The 21,342-nt window shown below is 45.2% G+C and overlaps 1 protein-coding gene across 1 annotated transcript in view; it reads right to left on the bottom strand.

The window, feature by feature from the left end:
• LOC126187513 (adipocyte plasma membrane-associated protein Hemomucin-like) overlaps positions 1-21,342 on the bottom strand; it is a 123,912-nt gene that overhangs the window by 77,803 nt on the left and 24,767 nt on the right. The window contains exon 4 of the mRNA XM_049928646.1: positions 4,674-4,842. Within this exon, the coding sequence (XP_049784603.1) occupies positions 4,674-4,842 (169 nt within the window). The remainder of the gene's footprint in view (positions 1-4,673; positions 4,843-21,342) is intronic.

Raw genomic sequence — 21,342 nt, 5'->3', positions numbered from 1 at the left:
ATGTCAATGTGTTAATCCCTAGGCCGGCCGGAGTGGCCGAGCGGTTAAAGGCGCTACAGTCTGGAACTGCACGACCGCTACGGTCGCAGGTTCGAATCCTGCCTCGGGCATGGATGTGTGTGATGTCCTTAGGTTAATTAGGTTTAAGTAGTTCTAAGTTCTAGGGGACTTATGACTACAGCAGTTGAGTCCCATAGTACTCAGAGCCATTTGAACCATTTTGTTAACCCTATCTACATTATTCGATGAATTAAAGCGTTTTCAAACGTTAAAGGACTTTTGGATCACCTTGTATCTCTTCTTCGTTTTCTCTATTTAAGGATCTGAAAACTCCATCTGGAGTTACAGAGAGTAGCTTTGGTAATATGGAGTCCCCTTGCTCCTCACAATCATCATTTCCGTATTTCTCACTATTCCAACGAAATTTTGTCTGACAAAGTATATTCCGATGAGTCAAAACATTTTGACTACCTTCTTAATAGCGTGTTGGTCCGCCTTTGGAAAGCTAAAAAGCAGCGAATCTGCGTGGCATGGATTTCACAAATCCTTAGTAGGTTTCCAAAAATATGTGGCACCAGATGTCTTATGCGTAGTTCACGATATTTCCGTAAATTACGGACCGGTGCTTTGTTGAGGTAGGGCTGGTGCCCGATAGCGTTACAGATGTGTTCCTTCGGGTTCACATCAAGCGATGTTGGTGTCCAAGACGTCATCTTCCTGGAACAAGATTCTGGCCGCCTCAGCTAGGGAAGATATAAAGCATGAAATGATGCAGGCTCAAAATGGTTCAAATGGCTCTGAGCACTATGGTACTTAACTGCTGAGGTCATCAGTCCCCTAGAACTTAGAACTACTTAAACCTAACTAACCTAAGGACATAACACATATCCATGCCGGAGGCAGGATTCGAACCTGCGACCGTAGCGGTCGCGCGGCTTCAGACTGTAGCGCCTAGAACCGCTCGGCCACTCCGGCCGGCAATGATGCAGGCAATCAACAATAAAGTTCACGGTACCCACTGCTCTCATGATGCCCTCGATTATTACAAGTCCCATGGAAGCTCAGTTGAGTGCCCCGATTAGCAAAATGCGGCCCCCGTCGGCCTACATCCGTTAAACGGTGCACGTTTCGAGTGTGGATGACGTTGCATCCCGACAATACTATCGTCCCGTTGCAACAAGAAAAGTGATTCATCGGGCTAGGCGCCACGTTTCCATTGATACATCAGCCAATCTCGTACACTGGCCAATCTCGATGATCCCATGCCCAATGAAAAGGTAATTGACGACTTTGTTGGGACAAAACAGGAAGACGTAAGGGTCATATGCTGTGGAGCGCCATGTTCAGTAACACGTGCGTGCACCAGCAAGGTACTGATTGAACAGTGGATTGCGAAACATCTGTTCCTGCACCAGCATTGTACTGTGTCGTCGGATCTGCCACTGGTTGCCGCCTATCCTGGTTCACAGAGTTGGCAAGCGCTGGACCTGCACGTTCTGTGATGAGGACTGGACGTCTAAATCTTTGTCACCTACTGGTGGTTTCATTGTCCTTTATCTACAGGATGGTCATAATCAAACTTTGAGCCTAGATGGAAAACTATTTACCGTATGGGTACCAAACTTTATAGGAATGTTGTTCAGACGTTGCGCTGCAGTATTCGCGTTGTTAGTAGTGCTAGTGTCATGACTTACCGTTAGACATGGGTACTAGTACGGCGACATACGGTTGGAACACAAGCATCAGTGTGCATTACAGCTACAGACAGTCAATATGGGTCTGGACAAGGGGAGCACGGCTTTACTCATAAAGCTCTTGTACCAAAAGAACAGCATTGCTGCCGCTTTTCGCGAATATCGACGCATTAAAGGAATACGCCAATTGCGCCACGAATTGTTGAAAACGTTACTGTTCCCATGGCTGAGAATGCTGGACGCAATTTGCGATCTTGATGCAGTGCAGGGACTATGTCACGACAGCTGAACATTCCATGGTCCATAGTTCTAAAAGTGCGGCGAACAGTTGTGAAATGGTATCTGTAGTGCAGTCCAAAGCTCTCGTGGAGATAGTCGTCACATTGAGCAACGATTTCAACCTGAAACGCAATCATGGCACGGATAAATGTTACCCTCCCCGTCACCGTATATCTCCGCTTGTTTAATTCCTTTTTTGATTTGCAAGTGGCCTATAGTTATTTATTCATTTCTGTAGGCGCCTTATTCTTTGGGGAGGTAAAAATTAATATTTTTAATGTGGTTAATGTCGAATGTCTGGTACATTAAGGTAATGAGGCAGACGGATCTATCGTTCTTATCCCCTTAATTCTGAAGTAGAACATTACCGCACATTTTGGTTTTTAGTAATTGTTTCATTCCACGATATACGGTAAATATTTTTATAAGTATCTTTAGTACTACTGCTTGTATGATGTTATTCATATTTGTTGGAAATATAGCATCTGTCATAATCTGACAGTACTTTCCTTTTCTCCCTACTTCAAATAGTTTTATATACACTATGTAATCAAAAGTATCCGGGCACCCTCAAAAAAATACATTTTTCATATTAGGTGCATTGTGCTGCCACCTACTGCCAGGTACTCCATATCAGCGACCTCAGCAGTCAATAGACATCGTGAGAGAGCAGAATGGGGCCCTCCGCGGAACTTACGGGCTTCGAACGTGGTCAGGTGACTGGGTGTCACTTGTGTCATACGTCTGAACGGGAGATTTCCACACTCCTAAACATCCCTAAGTTCACTGTTTCCGATGTCACAGTGAAGTGGAAACGTGAAGGGATACGTACAGCACAAAACCGTACAGGCCGACCTCATCTGCTGGCTGACAGAAACCACCAACAGTTGAAGAGTGTCGTAATGTGTAATAGGCAGACATCTATCCAGACCGAAACTTCCTGGCAGATCAAAACTGTGTGCCGGACCGAGACTCGAACTCGAGACCTTTGCCTTTCGCGGGCAAGTGCTCTACCAACTGAGCTACCCAAGCACGACTCACGCCCCGTCCTCACAGCTTTAATTCCGCCAGTACCTCGTCTCCTACCTTCCAAACTTCGCAGAAGCTCTCCTGCATACCTTACAGAACTAGGTACTGGCGGAATTAAAGCTGTGAGGACGGGGCGTGAGTCGTGCTTGGGTAGCTCATTTGGTAGAGCACTTGCCCGCGAAAGGCAAAGGTCCTGAGTTCGAGTCTCGGTCCGGCACACAGTTTAATCTACCAGGAAGTTTCATATCAAAGCACACTCCGCTGTAGAGTGAAAATTTCATTCTGGAAACATCCCCTGGGCTGTGGCTAAGCCATGTCTCCGCAATATCCTTTCTTCCAGGAGTGCTATTTCTGCAAGGTATGCAGGAGAGCTTCTGCGAAGTTTGGAAGGTAGGAGACGAGGAACTGGCGGAATTAAAGCTGTGAGGACGGGGTGTGAGTCGTGCTTGGGTAGCTCAGTTAGTAGTGCACTTGCCCGCGAAAGGTATAGGTCCCGAGTTCGAGTCTCGCTCCGGCACACAGTTTCAATCTGCCAGGAAGCTTCATATCAGCGCACACTCCGCTGCAGAGTGAAAATTCCAGTCCATCCAGACCATCACACAGGAATTCCAAACTGCATCAGGATCCACTACAAATACTATGACAGTTAGGCGGGAGGTGACAAACTTGGACGCTACGGTCGCAGGTTCGAATCCTGCCTCGGGCATGGATGTTTGTGATGTCCTTAGGTTAGTTAGGTTTAAGTAGTTCTAAGTTCTAGGGGACTAATGACCTCAGCAGTTGAGACCCATAGTGCTCAGAGCCATTTTTTGACAAACTTGGATTTCATAGTCGAGCAGCTGCTCATAAGCCACACATCACACCGGTAAATGCCAAACGACGCCTCGCTTGGTGTAAGGAGCATAAACATTGGGCGATTGAACAGTGGAAAAACGGTACACAATGTGGCGATCCGATGGCAGGGTGTGGGTATGGCGAATGCCCGGTGAACGACATCTGCCAGCGTGTATAGTGTCAACAGTAAAATTCGGAGGCGATGTTGTTATGGTGTGGTCGTGTTTTTCATAGAGGAGCTTACAACCGTTATTGTTTTGAGTGGCACTATCACAGCACAGGTCTGCATTGATGTTTTAAGCACCTTCCTGCTTCCCACTGTTGAAGAGCAATTCAGGGATGGCGATTGCATCTTTCACCGCGGTCAAGCACTTATTCATAATGCACGGCCTGTGGCGGAGTGGTTACACGATAAAAACATCCCTGTAATGGACTGACTTGCACAGAGTCCTGACCTGAATTCTGTAGAACACCTTTGGGATGTTTTGGAACACCGACTTCGTGCCAGGCCTCACCGACTGACATCGATACCTCTCCTGAGTGCAGCATTCCGAGAAGAATGGGCTGCCATTCCCCAAGAAACCTTCCAGCACCTGAATGAACGTATGCCTGCGAGAGTGGAAGCTGTCATCAGTGCTAAGGGTGGGCCAACACCATATTGAATTCCAGCATTACCGATGGAGGGCGCCACGAATTTGAAAGTCATTTTCAGCCAGGTGTCCGGAAACTTTTGAACACATAGTGTAAATGTGTGGTTAGTGATTCTATTTCTGAAACTCTGCCATGTTTCGTGTAAAAAGATTCTATTCATATAGCGAATGCAGGAAAGGAGCGTACCTGCCGCTGGCGTCGTCCAGGAACTCGACGATGGCGTTGCGGAAGTTGGCGGCGGTGCTGGAGTCTGACCAGAAGATGGAGCCGTCGGGCGCCGTCTCCACGCCGTTGGGCAGCCCGGGCCTCCTGCCGGCGATCGTCTCGTTCACCGACACCAGCTGCCACGACTGCCCTGTGTGTGGTGCGACGTAGCTCGTCAACTCATGGGCATCGTGTTTGGAGAGCTAAGCTGCGGCTACTTAGAAACACTGTCTGATAAAACGTATACGGGACACTCCTATGTAACGTGGAATCGGCCACTACATGGCAGCCGCTTCAAAACTGGACGGCATATGAATAAAATCTTGCGTAGATTGCACTGGTGCATACTTGCCCTATGTTGCGCTGTTATTTCAGTCTCAAGTCGATATGGTACGTGCTGTAACAGTTGATGGTAAACAGTGAATCGGAGAACGATACATTTTTCAGATATTGTTTGTGTGACCTGCGATGTATTAGACAGAGATCCTGCCTGTCAGGATAAAATAATATGGGTACCACTGCAGAAGGTATGTTTATGTCATTTTTAACCAATGTAATGACGAATATTGACTTTAAAATAAACTACTGCCGGTATTACCCGAAATCGATGGGTACAAAAATTTCCTTTGCGTGGCTCCATTTTTGTAAATGACTCTCCCATTATGACTCTTCCACTACCTTAATAGTATAGTTAAGGCGACCAAATGTAGTTGAGTGCACATATTTGCACTTTTAAGCTGTATGTGATTTTTCTACTGAGTGGCACTGCCACGCGGTAAAAGTGGATCCTAATTATTACAATTATCTCATAAACTATTATCTGCACAGAAAAATATCATTAGGGTCCCCTGGAGAATTATTGTGGAGCTATTCGGAATCGAAATCGTATTTTTTTCGGATATTGTCAACTAATTTTCTTAAAAGACAAAAATTTCTCCTAGCAATATTGTTTTTTCTGCAAGATACTGCAGAATTATTCAAATATTGTACAGAGAACGCTAGCACTATAAGATATCTATCAAGAATTCTGAAAAAAATGTATATTTCTCGGAAGTTGGGTACCAGCTTCACCCGGACTCACAATATTCTACAGTAACGCCCGATGCTGACATCAGTCCACATAGTTTCGATGCATGGATATGCCACAATTGAAGCTGCTCCGTTGCCGATTGGTAAGCTATCTAAATATGCGCAGGAAATTTTTTAAGGATACCCGGCGTTACCGATAAGATTTTACACGAAAATATTCCAATGAAAATACGATGCATGTCATTTTCAATCGACTTCTGGCACCTTCGGATCCGTTCATCTCGAGAGTCGAGAAAATGACAATTGAAGAAGAAAAACAGATGCCACCTGAGGCGAAAGGTATGCTTTTCGAACCATCTCCCAGCGGACAAATCGACAGTGACTCTTCTGAAAGCAATAATGATACAGATGACTATGATTTCGATTTAAAAATGTAAAATATCGAATAAAACATTTCAGTACGGCAATTTCGACTTCTAATTCGTTAGCAGCGACCTTACAATACCTTATACCTGATGTATGTAATTTTTGATCCGCCAAACTGGATTCGCCATTTTGAATTTTGTAATTCCGACATCGATTCCCAACCATCGACCCAAAGTATCTAAAAAGAATGCAGTTTTGAAGAATTTTATATCTATTTTTCTATTATGTCCAGGTTTTGAAGCGAGCTGGCCCACTGTGCGTCAGTATAAAACAAGCTGGTGTGTTGTGTTGTGTTGTCAGTAGAGAAGCGGTAAGAGCAGAATGGGTCGTTCAGCAGAGGCCAATGCCTTCGGACGTGGACTGCCATTGGATGCCACTTGAGTAATGAATCAGTCAGAGACATTTCAGTCCTTCTACAGGGTGGGAGAGAATTCTTATTAAAATTAGCTTATAACTTTTTTAATACTTAATGAATTTTGTGGAATCAAAAACATTTTGTTCCTTACAATGGTAGAATTGCTATGCATTTCTAAAATTCAACATAAGCACCACCATTATCTACCAGCTTCTCTAAAAGGATGTGGATGTTTGCGACAGACTTCTGCAGATAATTCAGCAGTACGTTTCCAAGAGCTTCGCGAATTCGCTCCTCCAGTTCATCAACAGTTTTGTATGTTAAACGACTTCTTTCGCCCATCACCACAGGAATAAATTGCAGGGCATTAGCTCAGGAAACCTTGCTGCCATTCAAGCGGGTCCCAGCCAGCGTCCTGGAAAATGGGTGTCGAGCCACGCGCTTACGGGTTATGCGAAGTGAGGCAGGACCACATCTTGCGTAACGATTAGGTCACTGCAATTGTCCCATGTGGGTATAATACCGTGAATATAATTTTCAAGCATATCAAGGTACCATTTTGTATTCATTGTGCCCCGAATGAGATATGGGTCCAAACTTTTGTGAATGTCATGCCGCACTACACTCTGACCTTCGGGCGATGTTAGCTTTGTATGACAACCGCCCTCGGATCCGTTATTACCCAATGATAACAATTGTGCCGGTTAACATCCCCACCCCCTCCTCCTCCACCAACATGAAACACGGCTTCATCTGACCACAGGACATTATCAAAAATATCGGACCAGTCTACATATGAACCAAGCATCATCTCCTCATATTCCACCTGATGATCGCAGTCTTCCGGTGATAATTCCTGGCAGGAATGTGGTTTGCAGGTACAAAATTCAACTCCTTCTTCAGAACAGTTTGGACTGTGTGTCAGGTGAAACCACTTTTGCGAGATGCCTGCCTGTGTAACTTCTGGGGACTCTAATTTCTGAGGACTTCGAGTAAACTTTTTCTGAACCATTTGCACATTTTGCTGCACTCTGGAATAACATCTGATACAGAACCTGCGAGCATTGGCAATTGCTTGTGCTCGTTGCATCTACCAAGGCACGAGGTCATTTCACACTTAATCACCATCTCTATACTTGTATCACGGATCGCCATACTTCGTACTGGGATGCCAACTGGGTCTGCTCACGCAAAGTTTGGCGTTGCGCCGCGATCCTCCATTGATATACGCACTGACATAAGTGAGATATAATGTAATAATTCTACACTCGTGCTCATAAATTAAGGATAATGCTGATACATGGTGAAACAACGCTCTGGTGGGCGGTTTGCAGGTTTAAATCACCTCGGGTTATGATCATGCGGTACATTTGACCTGTTGTCGTCGCACGGTGGCGCTGCCAGCAGTCCACATACGCACATTGGTGCGTGTCAGAGTACGGTGCAGCGAGTACGTGTGCAGCCGTTTTCAGACGTGCTAATGTTGACTGTGTGTTGAAAATGGCTCGAAGAACACATATTGATGACGTTATGAGGGTAGAATACTAGGGCAACTGGAGGCTGGTCAAACACAGCAGGTCGTAGCACAGGCCCTCCGTGTGCCACAAAGTGTGATCTCAAGATTATGGAAACGATTTCAGGCGCTGCAGTGCGGAACCTCCACAGTGTACAACACCACAAGAAGACCGATATCTCACCATTAGTGGCCGCAGACGGCCACGGATTATTGCAGGTAGTCTTGCTCGGGACCATACTGCAGCCACTGGAACAGTTGTCTCCAGACACACAGTCTACAGACTGAACAGACATGGTTTATTCGCCCGGAGACCTGCAAGTTGCAAGTGACCCCTGGTCACAGGAGAGCCCGTAAAGCCTAGTGTCAAGAACACAGTACATGGTCATTGGAACAGTGGTCCCAGGTTATGTTCACGGACGAGTCCAGGTATAGTCTGAACAGTGATTCACGCCGGGTTTTCATCTGGCGTGAACCAGGAACCAGATACCAACCCCTTAACGTCCTTGAAAGGGACCTTATGGTGGTCGTGGTTTGATGGTGTGGGGTGGGATTATGATTGGTGCACGTACACCTCTGCATCTAACAGGTCAGCTGTATCGGGACGTCATTTGCAGCAGTATGTCCGCTTTTTCAGCTGGATGATAACGCACGGCCCCACCGAGCTGCCATCGTGGAGGAGTACCTTGAAACAGAAGATATCAGGCGAATGGAGTGGCCTGCCTGTTCTCCAGACCTAAACCCCATCGAGCACGTCTAAGGATGCTCTCGGTCGACATATCGCTGCGCCTCTTCAAACCTCTAGAACACTTCAGGAGCTCCGACAGGCACTGGTGCAAGAATGGGAGGCTATACCCCAGCATCTGCTCGACCACCTGATCCAAAGTATGCCAACCTGTTGTGCGGCCTGTGTACGTGTGCATGGTGATCATATCCCATATTGATGCCGGGGTACATGCGCAGGAAACAGTGGCATTTTGTAGCACATGTGATTCGGGACGGTTTTCTCAACTTATCACCAATACCGTGGACTTACAGATCTGCATCGTGTGTGTTCCCTACGTGCCTGTGCTATTAGCGCCAGTTTTGTGTAGTTCCACGTTGTGTGGCGCCATATTCTGCAATTATCCTTATTTTATGAGCATGAGTGTACCATTGCAAGGAACAAAATGTGTTTTGTTTCATGAAAATTAGTTGAGTATAAAAATAGCTGTAAACAATTTTCAGTACGGAGTTAATACTCGCTCATCCTGTAGAGCTGCCCATGTCGGCATCTAATGATGTGGCAGTGCGGTAGAAACGCGACGGAACAGAGATTTTCGAGCACTGCGGAGAGTGGGTGCAAAATATCGAATGAAATCAGCGGATGGAATCACTCGTGAGTTACAATCAGCAGTCCAACTACAATGACTGCGTGTGGCTACAGAAAGAATACAGTGGTCGAGCAGCTCCTCATCAGCCACACATTTCTGCAGTCAATGCTAAGCGACCCTGCATGTGGTGCTAACAGCGACGCCATTGCACAGACGATGTCACTGGCGGTCGTCTGCTGCAAAGGACTCTTAACAGTGTGCACTGGACGGTGTGCTCAGACACACTTGTGCCTGCACGAGGCTTGTGCTCTGTCGTAAGACCTGCTGCAGATCGCCGCATATCCTGCTTTACAGAATGGGCAAACCTCCGAGTTCCGGGCACTTGATGAGTCACCGAGGAACTAAGATCGCGTTGCCTCTGGCCAGACCACCACTGCCACCACGACACCACCAAGCACGTCTGCTTTGGAGTAGTGAACGGATCAACTGTGACGACAGTAGGTTCTGTCTCTATATGATTGATAAAGGTACACGTGTACAGCGTAGAGCTGGTGATTGGTCTATTCCAGAGCGTATTCGCTCACGACACGCAGGTCCCACGCCAAGCTTCATGGGGTGGGGAAACATCTGTTCCAACTCATGGTTACACACGGTGTTCCTGCAGGGTAAAGTAACCAGAGCCCGCTACAATGCACAGGTTTTTATACTCGCGATCTTGCCATTTCTTCGACAGGAAGGTGATGTGCTTTTTCAGCAGGACAATGCACCTCCAGACACTGTTTCTGTGACACAACGCGCTTTTCGCGGATTACAACTATCCTGGTCAGCAAGGTCACCATATTTAGCCAATTGAACATGTATGGGGCATGATGAGGAGAGCTACTCATTCTCTGGAGCTTGCAACAATCATTGCCAAATTGCAACAAAAGGTGTAAGATGCTTGAGGCAATCTGGTTTGATGCGACCCGCCATTCCTGGGCCAACCTTTCCGTATCCGAACAGCAATTGCAACATTCGCCCTAAAATATTTGCTGGATGTATTCCAGTCTCTGTCTTCCTCTATAGTTTTTACTCTCTGCAGCTTCCTACACTACCATGGAAGTTATTGCCTGATGTCTTAACGCATGTCCTTCACCCTGTCCCTTCTGTTTTTTCTATATACTGATTTCCTCGACAAAACTGCGGAAAACCTCCTCATTCCTTAACTTATTAGTCCACCTAATTTTCAACATTCTTCTTTAGCACCACATGCTTCGATTCTCTTCCGCTCCGGTTTTCCTACAGTCCGTGTTTTCACTACAATAAAATACTGTGCTCCAGACGTACATTCTCAGAAATTTCTTCCTCAAATTAACGCCTATGTTTGATACTAGTAGGTTCTCTCGGACAGGAATGCCCTTTTGCCTGTGCCGGTCTGCTGTTTATATCCTCCTTGCTCCCTCCATCGTAGGTTATGCAGTAAGTCTAGGTAGCAGAACTCCATAACTTCATCTTGTATTGTATTGCATGGAACTGGGGACCTAGAAACGACGGAGAGGCTTCTTTTCCGGCGTGGCCCTCAGTGGTTCACAACCCCACAACAGGCTACAGCAGTCCACTCACCCCACCGCCGCCCCACACCGAACCCAGAGTTATTGTGCGATACTAGGCTGCTGCAGCCCACCGAGGGCGGGCTAGCTCGTCCTCGGCTGCTCGGCCGTTCGCTGGCCCACCAGCCTGCCTCATTGTGGGGAGCCTCCGTCGGCACGTCGCAAGCCAGTCCAGCCAGACCATAGCTTGCAGACGCTCATCCAATTTGCTACATTTGTAGTGCTCATCTCATCTACATCTTGAAGGGTCGTGAAGTTTTATGTAACCTGTTAAGTAAGTAGATCTGTATGAAATTGTTGGCTGGCATACCCTGAAGAAAAAGTTCAGCTGCCTAACTAAAAAGGTTTTTCTGTCCTTCACAAAGTGTGCGAGTTCTTTGTTTAAGCTTATCCAATAAGAGTAAGTGACTGTAATGCGTGTGTGTAATGTGGTGTGATGTTTGTCTTGGATGATGATGAGAGAAGGAGAGCTTGAAACCCAGTGTCAGCAGATAGCCTACTGCTGTCAGATAGCACGAAATGGCCACTGAGCTTTATGTCCTCATCTCGCAGACAGACCACCATCAGCAGTCTCATGTACCCCACTTCCTGAGACTGTTACAACACAGAATAGCAAGAGGTACAAAATTAGACATTGTTATTAAAACTCATTCCCATTGCCACATGCACTGTCTTGTTAAGCCAGAGACAGTGACAGAGGCCGAAGCAGGAGGTGTACTGGCATGTCACAAGAGGGGCACGCCTCTGGCACATTACAACACCATCTGTCGAATGAGAAATATGCATTCAGCGGAAAGAAGATTGTGACGGAAAACCGAGGAAAGAGAGACAAGCGTATCTGTTAGCTCATAAGATATGGGACAAGAAACTATCTCTTACACAAGAACACATAGGCAGGACCTGAGACAGCAGTTAACAGCCTGCTGAGTAGATGTAGATGTAGATGTAGGAATGCTCTTATTTATATCACGAAATCTGATGCACAACCAATTTGTAATGTTAATGAGTCAGCATTATCGTTCAATGTTAGATTAAGGCGATGGGCCGAACGTACGGAATATATCGATTATACCGATTCATTTCTTGTTAACAATTGGTCCCGTGTACGTTTTATTGAGAAGTATTTTGAATCGTTTCAGAACAAGAAGTGTGTTGCACGTTGCCTAACTGAGTGCCATCTTACGTACAATGGTTGGGCGGGCCGCGTGGTCCGGTGGTATAATGAGGCCTTTCGGTCCAAAATGGTACGTAAGAAGCAATTGTATTTGTATGGAGACACGAATATTGGCAAATCCACTTTAGTTGAAAAAGTCCTGTCTCGCAAGCAACATGTTTATATGACATTTTGTTCCGAATTCGGATTTGGCGGGTATGATGGACGTATACATCATGTCATATTGTTCGAAGAATTTGACTGGCTGCGTTGGCGTCCATTTGCTTCTATTCTCAAACGAATTGTAGAAGGTCGCCCTGTCACTGTTAATGTAAAAAACAAGCCTGGAATGACTATCAGACATAGGGGACTTGTCATATTTGTGTCCAATGACTTTAATATCGGCGATGAAGCATTGATTTCACGATTACATGTAGTTCATGCGGATTGCCATATAATTCATTGTTTAAATATGAAGGAGGAGATGGCGTCGGACACGTCGGACGTGGAAGCCGAGGCGGAGACTATATGCATATCGTCGGATGAAGATGACGAACCGGTTTCGCCGTGCACGTCCGAGGCGATGGATTCGCCGACGGAACACTTTGACTAGGCCGTATTTTGGACGAATGTGCAAGTGGCGTACTGAATATACACAAGATTCGAATATGGAAAAATGGCAACTATTGAAAAATATGACGAGAACGCCCAAAATTTCACTACTTTTAAGCACTATGACATAACCGATGAGTTTAAGTTTTTTGCTAATAAATATAATGCTGTCATTATTAATAAAATCGTGACATATGTATATAGAATTAATGTAAGGGTAGAGCGACTAACACTAGATGACAGAGCCAACAAAAATTCTATGAAGATCAGGGTGCATTAGAAAAAGTTAGAATAGCATGTACGAATAAATTGGGGCCATTTAGCTTGAAACCTGACAAATCGTCTGGTGTACCATGGAGAAAGATGTAGCTCGTTATGAACTGCGCCTCATGTCATAGCCTTGTGCTAGCTCCCTTTAAATATTCCAGTTTGCCCTCTCTTATTGAGATCGATAGCATTCACAGTAGCGGCACTCAGTTCTATGATTATGATGCTGTAGTGAATCTATGTCCTAGATGTTCCAGCACAGTCTACTCAAGACAGCTGACTTGATGAACTTCATGTTGCTTGCTGCCTACAACCTACTGATGAAAAAAACTGACTGACTACACCACATTGCAGAGTGTTGCCAGCATTAAGCTTCAACATGAAAGCCAACATCATGGGGTCCACGTTCCTGTTCAACACCCAAGTGCCTCCGAGTGCTGAAACTTACCAGACCGATAGGGAAGTGGTCAACCGACCACGCGAATTTAAAATTTTTTCCAGTGAATTGAATGTTCAGACAAATTGAGAGCTTGCAGCTGGTCGTTGTCTAATTCATTCCACAATATTTCGACTGAGCACCTTCAAACCATCTTGAGGTAAGCCAGCGAAGACAGTCTTCGGTGGGACGAATTAAATGACGACTGGCTGCAAGCCCAAAATTTGTTTGAACAACTGACCGCATGACTACCGACGCCATGTACATCACTGACGGCTCATCATGGGTCATCATACAATTCAATCCAACAGCAAGTGTGAGACCAAACCTTTGCACTGGACACAGCGACCGCCTGCCAGCAGGCAACCCACCGTGGCGTAAAGATCGTTAACACCATCGCCTGGGTGTGCAGACACTGTACTGACAAAGCAGGCGTCAGCTGGAATCCAAAGTGCAGCTGAATGAAGCATCAGCTGAGGCTGGTGCGGGAGAGCAACGAATTATAAACACAGTGAATACATGACTGAACTTCAATAATATTTTACTAGTGTCAAAGATGGTTCACAGATTCCGAGCAGCCATCCTGACCACACACACGGGTGTCTCCTCTCACCCCTGCTGTAAGACGTAGCGGGGAGGTTTGGAATTTAATCCAGGACTTTAGAGCAAAGTCTAGTGATCAGGAACTTTACGTCCCCATCTCCTTCCCGTTGCTGTAGAAGCAAATGGAAAGCTGCCAACATCTGTTGGTGCACGCCAGCGGTTACACATCCAAGTAGGTTAACTTCGGTGATCTGAAAAGAACTCATGTATTCAATGAGGCAAGGTTTTTGGTTATGTAACCTACTTAAATGTGTGAATAATAAGAAGCTGCAACAGCTATTTTGCCGTAGCACAAGCAGCCACATGAACGTTTGTATTTCTATACAAACATTTAATGCAATATACTTAAAGAAATACATCTATTATAAACAAGGCTACCACAAAATGTGTCATCTAGGTAACAGTCTCAAGAAGGAGGAAGCTGAAGCTCATGTTTCTTGTAAGCTCTCTACATCATACTCAGCATGGAAGAAACATTATGTATTTATTTTGCACTCACATGAAGGAAAATTATGCAGTTTAACAGCAAACAGTTTTGGTGAGAATTTTACCAAATAATTGCGTATAAGCAGAAGTAATTCGCATTCTGAGCACCTACTGTACTCCTTTTCTCTGAATGATAAGAACTGCGCGACTGACATCACGTTATCTGTCCCCTAGAACTTACAACTACTTAAACCTAACTAACCTAAGGACATCACACACATTCATGCCCAAGGCAGGATTCGAACCTGCGATCTTAGCAGTCAGGCGGTTCCAGACTGAAGCGCCAAGAACCGCTCGGCCACAGCGGCCGGAGAGTTTTGTTTGGGAAAACACTTAAAAGATGCTACGCTACGTTTGTCAGTACTGTTGCACGGCACTAGATTCTTACTGGGTTGGATTGACAGAAGACACTGAAAAAGCTCAGACAAGGGCGGGACTTTTGTGTTAACGTGAAATAGGGGAGAGAATCTCTTGGAATGACACGCGAGCTGGGTTGGCAATCATTAAAACAACGGTGTTGCTCGTTGTGGTGAGGTCTTTTAACGAAATTTCAATCATCTGCTTTCTTCTCAGAACACAAAACTATTTTGTTGACGCCACCAGATATGGAGGCATTATCTTCACAACAAAATAAGAGAAATCAGAGGCCATACGGAAAGATTTAAGTGTCCGTTTTCCCCGCGCACTTTTCGGGAGTGGAACAGTAGCGATATAGTCTGAAGGTGGTTTGATGAACTCTCTGCCAAGCAATTAAGTGTGAGTTGCACAGCGATGATGTAGATGTAGAAGTAGGCACTAGTGGCAGGAACGGTGAAAGTCTAGCATGCCAGCCTACAAACGAAAGCAATGCTGCAGTAATTTCCATCAGAAAAACAAGAGTTTTGGGTCTTCGCCGTCTGAATTACATGTCATTAGGCGTAGTCTCATTTTGTATTCAGAACAAATACTGACACACCTGAGACGACATGTTGGCTGGGGAATCGCTCGGCGGGTTGAGCCTGGCTGCGATACGTGAGCACTTACTGTACTTCTTTTCTCTTAAGTCATAACAGCTGCTGAGACTGCTTACGCTACGCTTGTCCGTCCTCTTCTGAAGTACTGTTCCACCCGGCGCGGCGCGGCGGGCCAGCCCAGCCGGAGTTCCCCAGCCGGCACCTCCAGTCGGGACTCAGCCTCCACGCACCGTGCTAGCCAGCCCCGCTAACAACGAGACCTTATGGCAATCGGATTTTTGTATTTTTTATATTTATGGTGCTCGAAATTCAGAACTCAAATATCAATTAAAAAAACAGTAAGATGGTAAGATGGAACTCTAAAAAATTCTCAAGAAAATAGGCTTTGAAGTTCTCCAACCGTCTTTAACATGCTAAAACAGAGTCAATATCTCGCTAAAGGCCGTGTGGCTGTGTGGCAGTATGCTCGCCTACCCTGTGTGTGGCATAGGTTCGATTCGTAGTGTACAAAAATTCTAAACAAAGGTGTATGTGCCATGAACACTTACCTCAAATGTAAAATTATTGAAGCATAAAAAAAGAATTTAATTTGCAATGTTTTTTCGAATTTAAACAGTAGTTTATGAATGATAAGTAATTAAAGATTTATTTTTGCAATGAAAACTGGATTTTCGTGTGTGATATGTAATCACTAAATATAAAAGGAAATGTTCTGACTGATTCATCATCGCCCAGTCCAAACTGATAAGGATGGAAAACTTTAAATTTGGACAGGGTTTTGTGCTTGTACTGTAGGTATAACTTAGTAAGGGATTGTTCAAAATCCCACACTGAGAGAGTGAAATAGGAGATGAAAGATTTTTCCGAAAATATTTCGCTAATAAGGCAATTTTGAAGCAAGAGCTAAGAAAACTGGTATTTGGTTTCTCAGTCAGAAATAAAAAATTATGTGCTTCAACATTTGTTGAAATTCAACCACTGACGGAGTTTAACAAAATCATTACTGAAGTACTACTAAACCATTTTTAAAGCAACGTTTGTAAAAACTGATATTTGTATTCCTGGTTGGTTAAAAAATACCAGATTCATTGTTTCCGGAAATGCAAAAAAAAAAAAAAGGTTCAAATGGCTCTGAGCACTATGGGACTTAACATCTGAAGTCATCAGTCCTCTCGACTTAGAACTACTTAAACCTTACTAACCTAAGGACATCACACACATCCATGCCTGAGGCAGGATTCGAACCTGCGACCGTAGCAGCAGCGCGGTTCCGGAATGAAGCGCCTAGAACCGCTCCGCCAGAGAGGCCGGCTCGGAAATGCAACCTATAAGGGGGTAAAATGGGAGATAAAAGTTTGTATTTAAGTATTTCACTACGGAAGCATTTTTGAAACTAAGTCTCTGAAAATTTGTGTTTGGTTTCTCGGTTGGAAATAAAAAGAATACGTGTTTCAGTGTCTTTTGGATATTCAACCTCTAATGGGGATGAAGGAGAGGATGAAAATTTTCATGAAAGTACTTCGTTATATTAAAACTTTTACGTACTTAACTCTATGAAAAATTGTTGTTTCATTGCTAACGAAGTAAGTATTAGGGGATGAAAGATTCTATGGAAATATCGTCAGAAGCGCTTCGTCGTCAGAACTACATTCGGAAAAGACCATGCTTCTAATGCCGTAATTAGCGCCAAAAACTTAGAACGTATTGCAATTTGCGAGCAACATAAAAATTCTATTAAAGAAAAACAAAAATAACAAAATCTATGCAGATCGTACAGCCTACTCTAGCGAAGCAACGGGCGCCAAAGGCGTGCGTTTCTCATGAAAGTAGCGATTAGATATCTGGTACTTAGCATGCATTTGATGAATTATGTATTTAATTGACGTAGATATTGTAACTGGACACAAAAAGCGAAAAAATAATGACGGAATGAGACTTGAACCAACGATTACGTCTCGAGTGCTACAGACTTTTTTCCATTTTTGTGCATTTTAAACTCCACGGAACTGCTAGTAGAAAATGCACTTCTGGTTAAAAATTCGCTTCAGCTCAAAATCGAACCTAAGACTTAAGTGGCATGCGAATATCCTATCTCACAGCCACAAGGGCTATCGAGAGAAATTAGCATATTATAGACTGTTGGAAAACTTCAAAGTCGATTTTCTAGAGAATTTTCGAGAGATGTATCGAACTGTTTTGGGCGATTAATATCTGAGTCCGGAACTTCACGTACCATAGATATAAAAAATATGATGCCTGTGTGGTCCCCTTGTGAAGTGCTGCTAGCGCGTGATGCTCGCCTCTGCCTGCAGACAAAATTTCGGCGATGGGTTTGTCTTTCAAGAGTCGGTCGCTGTGGCCGAGCAGTTCTAGGCGCTTCACTCCGGAACCGCGCTGCTATTACAGTCGCAGGTTCGAATCCTGCCTCGGGCGTGGATGTTTGTGAAGTCTTTAGGTTAGTTAGGTTTAAGTAGTTCTAAGTTTAGGGGACTGATGACCTCAGATGTTAAGTCTCATCGTGCTTAGAGCCATTTGAACCATTTTTTGTCCTTCAAGACATAGCCGGAATACACAAAATCCACATCGGGAATATCTTCATTTAGAAGGCGGGTATTAACTCAGTGGAATGGCTTGCTGTATACGCCGGAATGCATGTGACTGAATACGGTTAGAAGCAGTTGGAACTTGGAGCACATCATTGCAAGATTCCTTCCCACAAGCAGAATGACCTCTGGAAGGCCTTCCTCGAAGAGCGAAGCGCGAGACAGGCTTGATCAGCAACATCTCTAATACTTGCAAGCCAAGGAAGATCCAGAAATGTCAATGTATGGGGTGCAGCAACACAGTACCGAATGGTGATGCCATATTGTCCAGGGTTGGATGACTATTATCGCCACACCGGAATAAGGGTGACTGGAGGTTAACGAGTGTTTGTGGCTAGGAATGATATTGAAACGTCCTGGCAGATTAAAACTGTGTGCCGGACCGAGACTCGAAGACTCGAACTCGGGACCTTTGCCTTTCGTGGGCAAGTGCTCTACCAACTAAGCTACCCAAACACAACTCACGACCCGTCCTCACAATTTTACTTCCGACAGTATCTCATCTCCTACCCTCCACATTTCACGGAAGTTCTCCTGCGAAACTTGCAGGACTAACACTGCTGGAAGAAAGGATACTACGAAGACCTGGCTTAGCCACAGCCTGGGGGATGGTTCCAGAATGAGATTTTCACTCTGCAGCGGACTGTGCGCTGATATGAAACGTCGTGGCAGATTAAAACTGTGTTAGGGACCGAGACTCGAAATCGGGACATTAGTCTTTCGCGGGCAAGTGCTCTACCATCTGAGCTACCCAAGCACGACTCACGCCCCGTCCTCACAGCTTTACCTCGAGTTCGAGTCCGGTCCGGAACACAGTTTTAATCTGCCAGGAAGTTTCATATCAGCGCACACTCCGATGCAGAGTGAAAATCTCATTCTGGAAACATCACCCAGGCTGTGGCTAAGCCATGTCTCCGCAATATCCTTTCTTTCAGGAGTGCTAGTCCTGCAAGTTTCGTAGGAGAACTTCTGTGAAGTTTGGAAGGTAGGAGATGAGGTACTGGCGGAAGTAAAATTCTGAGGACGAGTCGTGAGTTGTGCTTGGGTAGCTCAGTTGGTAGAGCACTTGCCCGCGAAAGGCAAAGGTCTCGAGTTCGAGTCTCGGTCCGGCACACAGTTTTAATCTGCCAGGACGTTTCAAAATCAGCGTACACTCCGCTGCAGAGAGAAAATTTCATTCACAAATGATATTAATTATTTTTTATTATAATCCGATTAATAATTTTATGTGAGATGTGAGGACGGGCGTCAGTACCGATGCTTCACTATAGAGGTATTGTCCAGAATTTTCGCTGGTCGTGATTGCAGTTAAACCAGAAATTTGCAAACGATTTTCGCAGTGAGGCAGCCATCTGTATTAAGTTTGAGCGGTCTTACGCACAAGAATACACATGAGAGGCGTCAGAGGTTGTGGCCATCAGAAGACAGTATCTAACAACCCAACGCAACTAAGCAAGATTTCCAAACCACTGCATGTGAGCCCAGTTGGGTTGGCTATGAAAAATAGTGCTCTCGGCGCTACAACCTTTTACGTATAAACCCAAGGTGTAAAACAACGGCGACAGCAAGAGCTCTGCTATATTGCGCCATCAAGACGCGTTTCCGTGGCTGGCACAGTCTCCGTAACACATGGTCCTACCGTTTAGGCACCCTGTTGAGACAACTGAGTGCTACAGGCATCAGAAGGGTCGACAATAAAAGAAGGTTGCCGGAGATTGGCGGTTGGTCGGGAGAGATTGCCGCTTAGTCAGAAGAACAGTTGATGATCTTGTTGCACGCTAGTTGCGACAATTACGTCAGTTGAAAGTACGATTGCATCTGGACTACTGCCGCCTCCATGCCACCTTCGAGGTAATCTGCCATGTTCTACTGCTACGTTCTATCATTAGTACCTACCTCACTTGTCATCAATTACATGTTTCACTTCTTCATTTTGTGTCTGATTACCAAGAGCTGTCTACCGGTTCAGTAATAACTTTCTCCCACTTTTGCCACCTATTTCGTGCCTTTTTATCATGTTCTGTCTGTGAACTTCATTATTACTATGTTTGTACGTCTTTGTGCAAATAAACATATTGAATTGAGTCTGTGGTCGATTATTATTTGAGCAGAGTTTGCTATCTCCTTTCGTCCTTACTCTATCCACATTAATTGTGAAGATCAAATCGCGCTTGAAGTAGCAGATGAACTCGATGCTTTATGCGCGTTCAGGGTCGGGGCAAGGAGTGGGTTAGTGGGTGCTCGTTTCCAAGCCACATAGCAAGGAACTCTGTTTCACCTTTTCACAGGATGTTACACAACAGTAAATTTTAATTTATACTATGTGCAAAGACGAGCACTTTGGAACAGAATTCCTTTATTTTGCTGACAGTTTTGTTTTTATTTCACGATAAAAATACTACACTACTGGCCATTAAAATTAGTACACCAAGAAGAAATGGAGTTGATAAACGGGTATTCATTGGACAAATATATTATACTAGAACTGACATGTGATTACATTTTCACGCAATTTGGGTGCATAGATCCTGAGAAATCAGTACACAGAACAACAACCTCTGGCCGTAATAACGGTCTTGATACGCCTGGGCATTGAAGCAAACACAGCTTGGATGTGGTGTACAGGTACAGCTGCCCATGCAGCTTCAACACGATACCACAGTTCATCAAGAGTAGTGCCTGGCGTATTGTGACGAGTCAGTTGCTCGGCCACCTTTGACCAGACTTTTTCAATTGGTGAGAGATCTGGAGAGAGTGCTGGCCAGGGCAGCAGTCGAACATTTTCTGCATCCAGAAAGGCCCGTACAGGACCTGCAACATGCGGTCTTGCATGAAATGTAAGATTTCGCAGGGATCAAATGAAGGGTACAGCCACGGGTCGTAACACCTCTGAAATGTAACGTCCACTGTTCAAAGGGCCGTCAATGCGAACAAGAGGTGACCGAGACGTGTAATCATTGGCACCCCATACCATCACGGAGGGTGATACGCCAGTATGGCGATGATGAATACACGCTCCCAATGTGCGTTCACCGCGATGTCGCCAAACACGGCTGCGACCATCATGATGCTGTAAACAGAACCTAGATTCATCCGAAGAAATGACGTTTTGCCATTCGTGCACCCAGGTTCGTCGTTGCGTACACCATCGCAGGCGCTCCTGTCTGTGATGCAGCGTCAAGGGTAACCGCAGCCATAAACTCCGAGCTGATAGTCCATGCTGCTGCAAACGTCGTCGAACTGTTCGTGCAGACGGTTGTTGTCTTGTAAACATCCCCATCTGTTGACTCGGGGCTCGAGTCGTGGCTGCACG

Source organism: Schistocerca cancellata, chromosome 5 (genome assembly GCF_023864275.1).
Source record: "Schistocerca cancellata isolate TAMUIC-IGC-003103 chromosome 5, iqSchCanc2.1, whole genome shotgun sequence".
Taxonomy (NCBI): Eukaryota; Metazoa; Arthropoda; class Insecta; order Orthoptera; family Acrididae; genus Schistocerca; species Schistocerca cancellata.
This window is presented reverse-complemented; position numbering and strand designations above follow the sequence as displayed.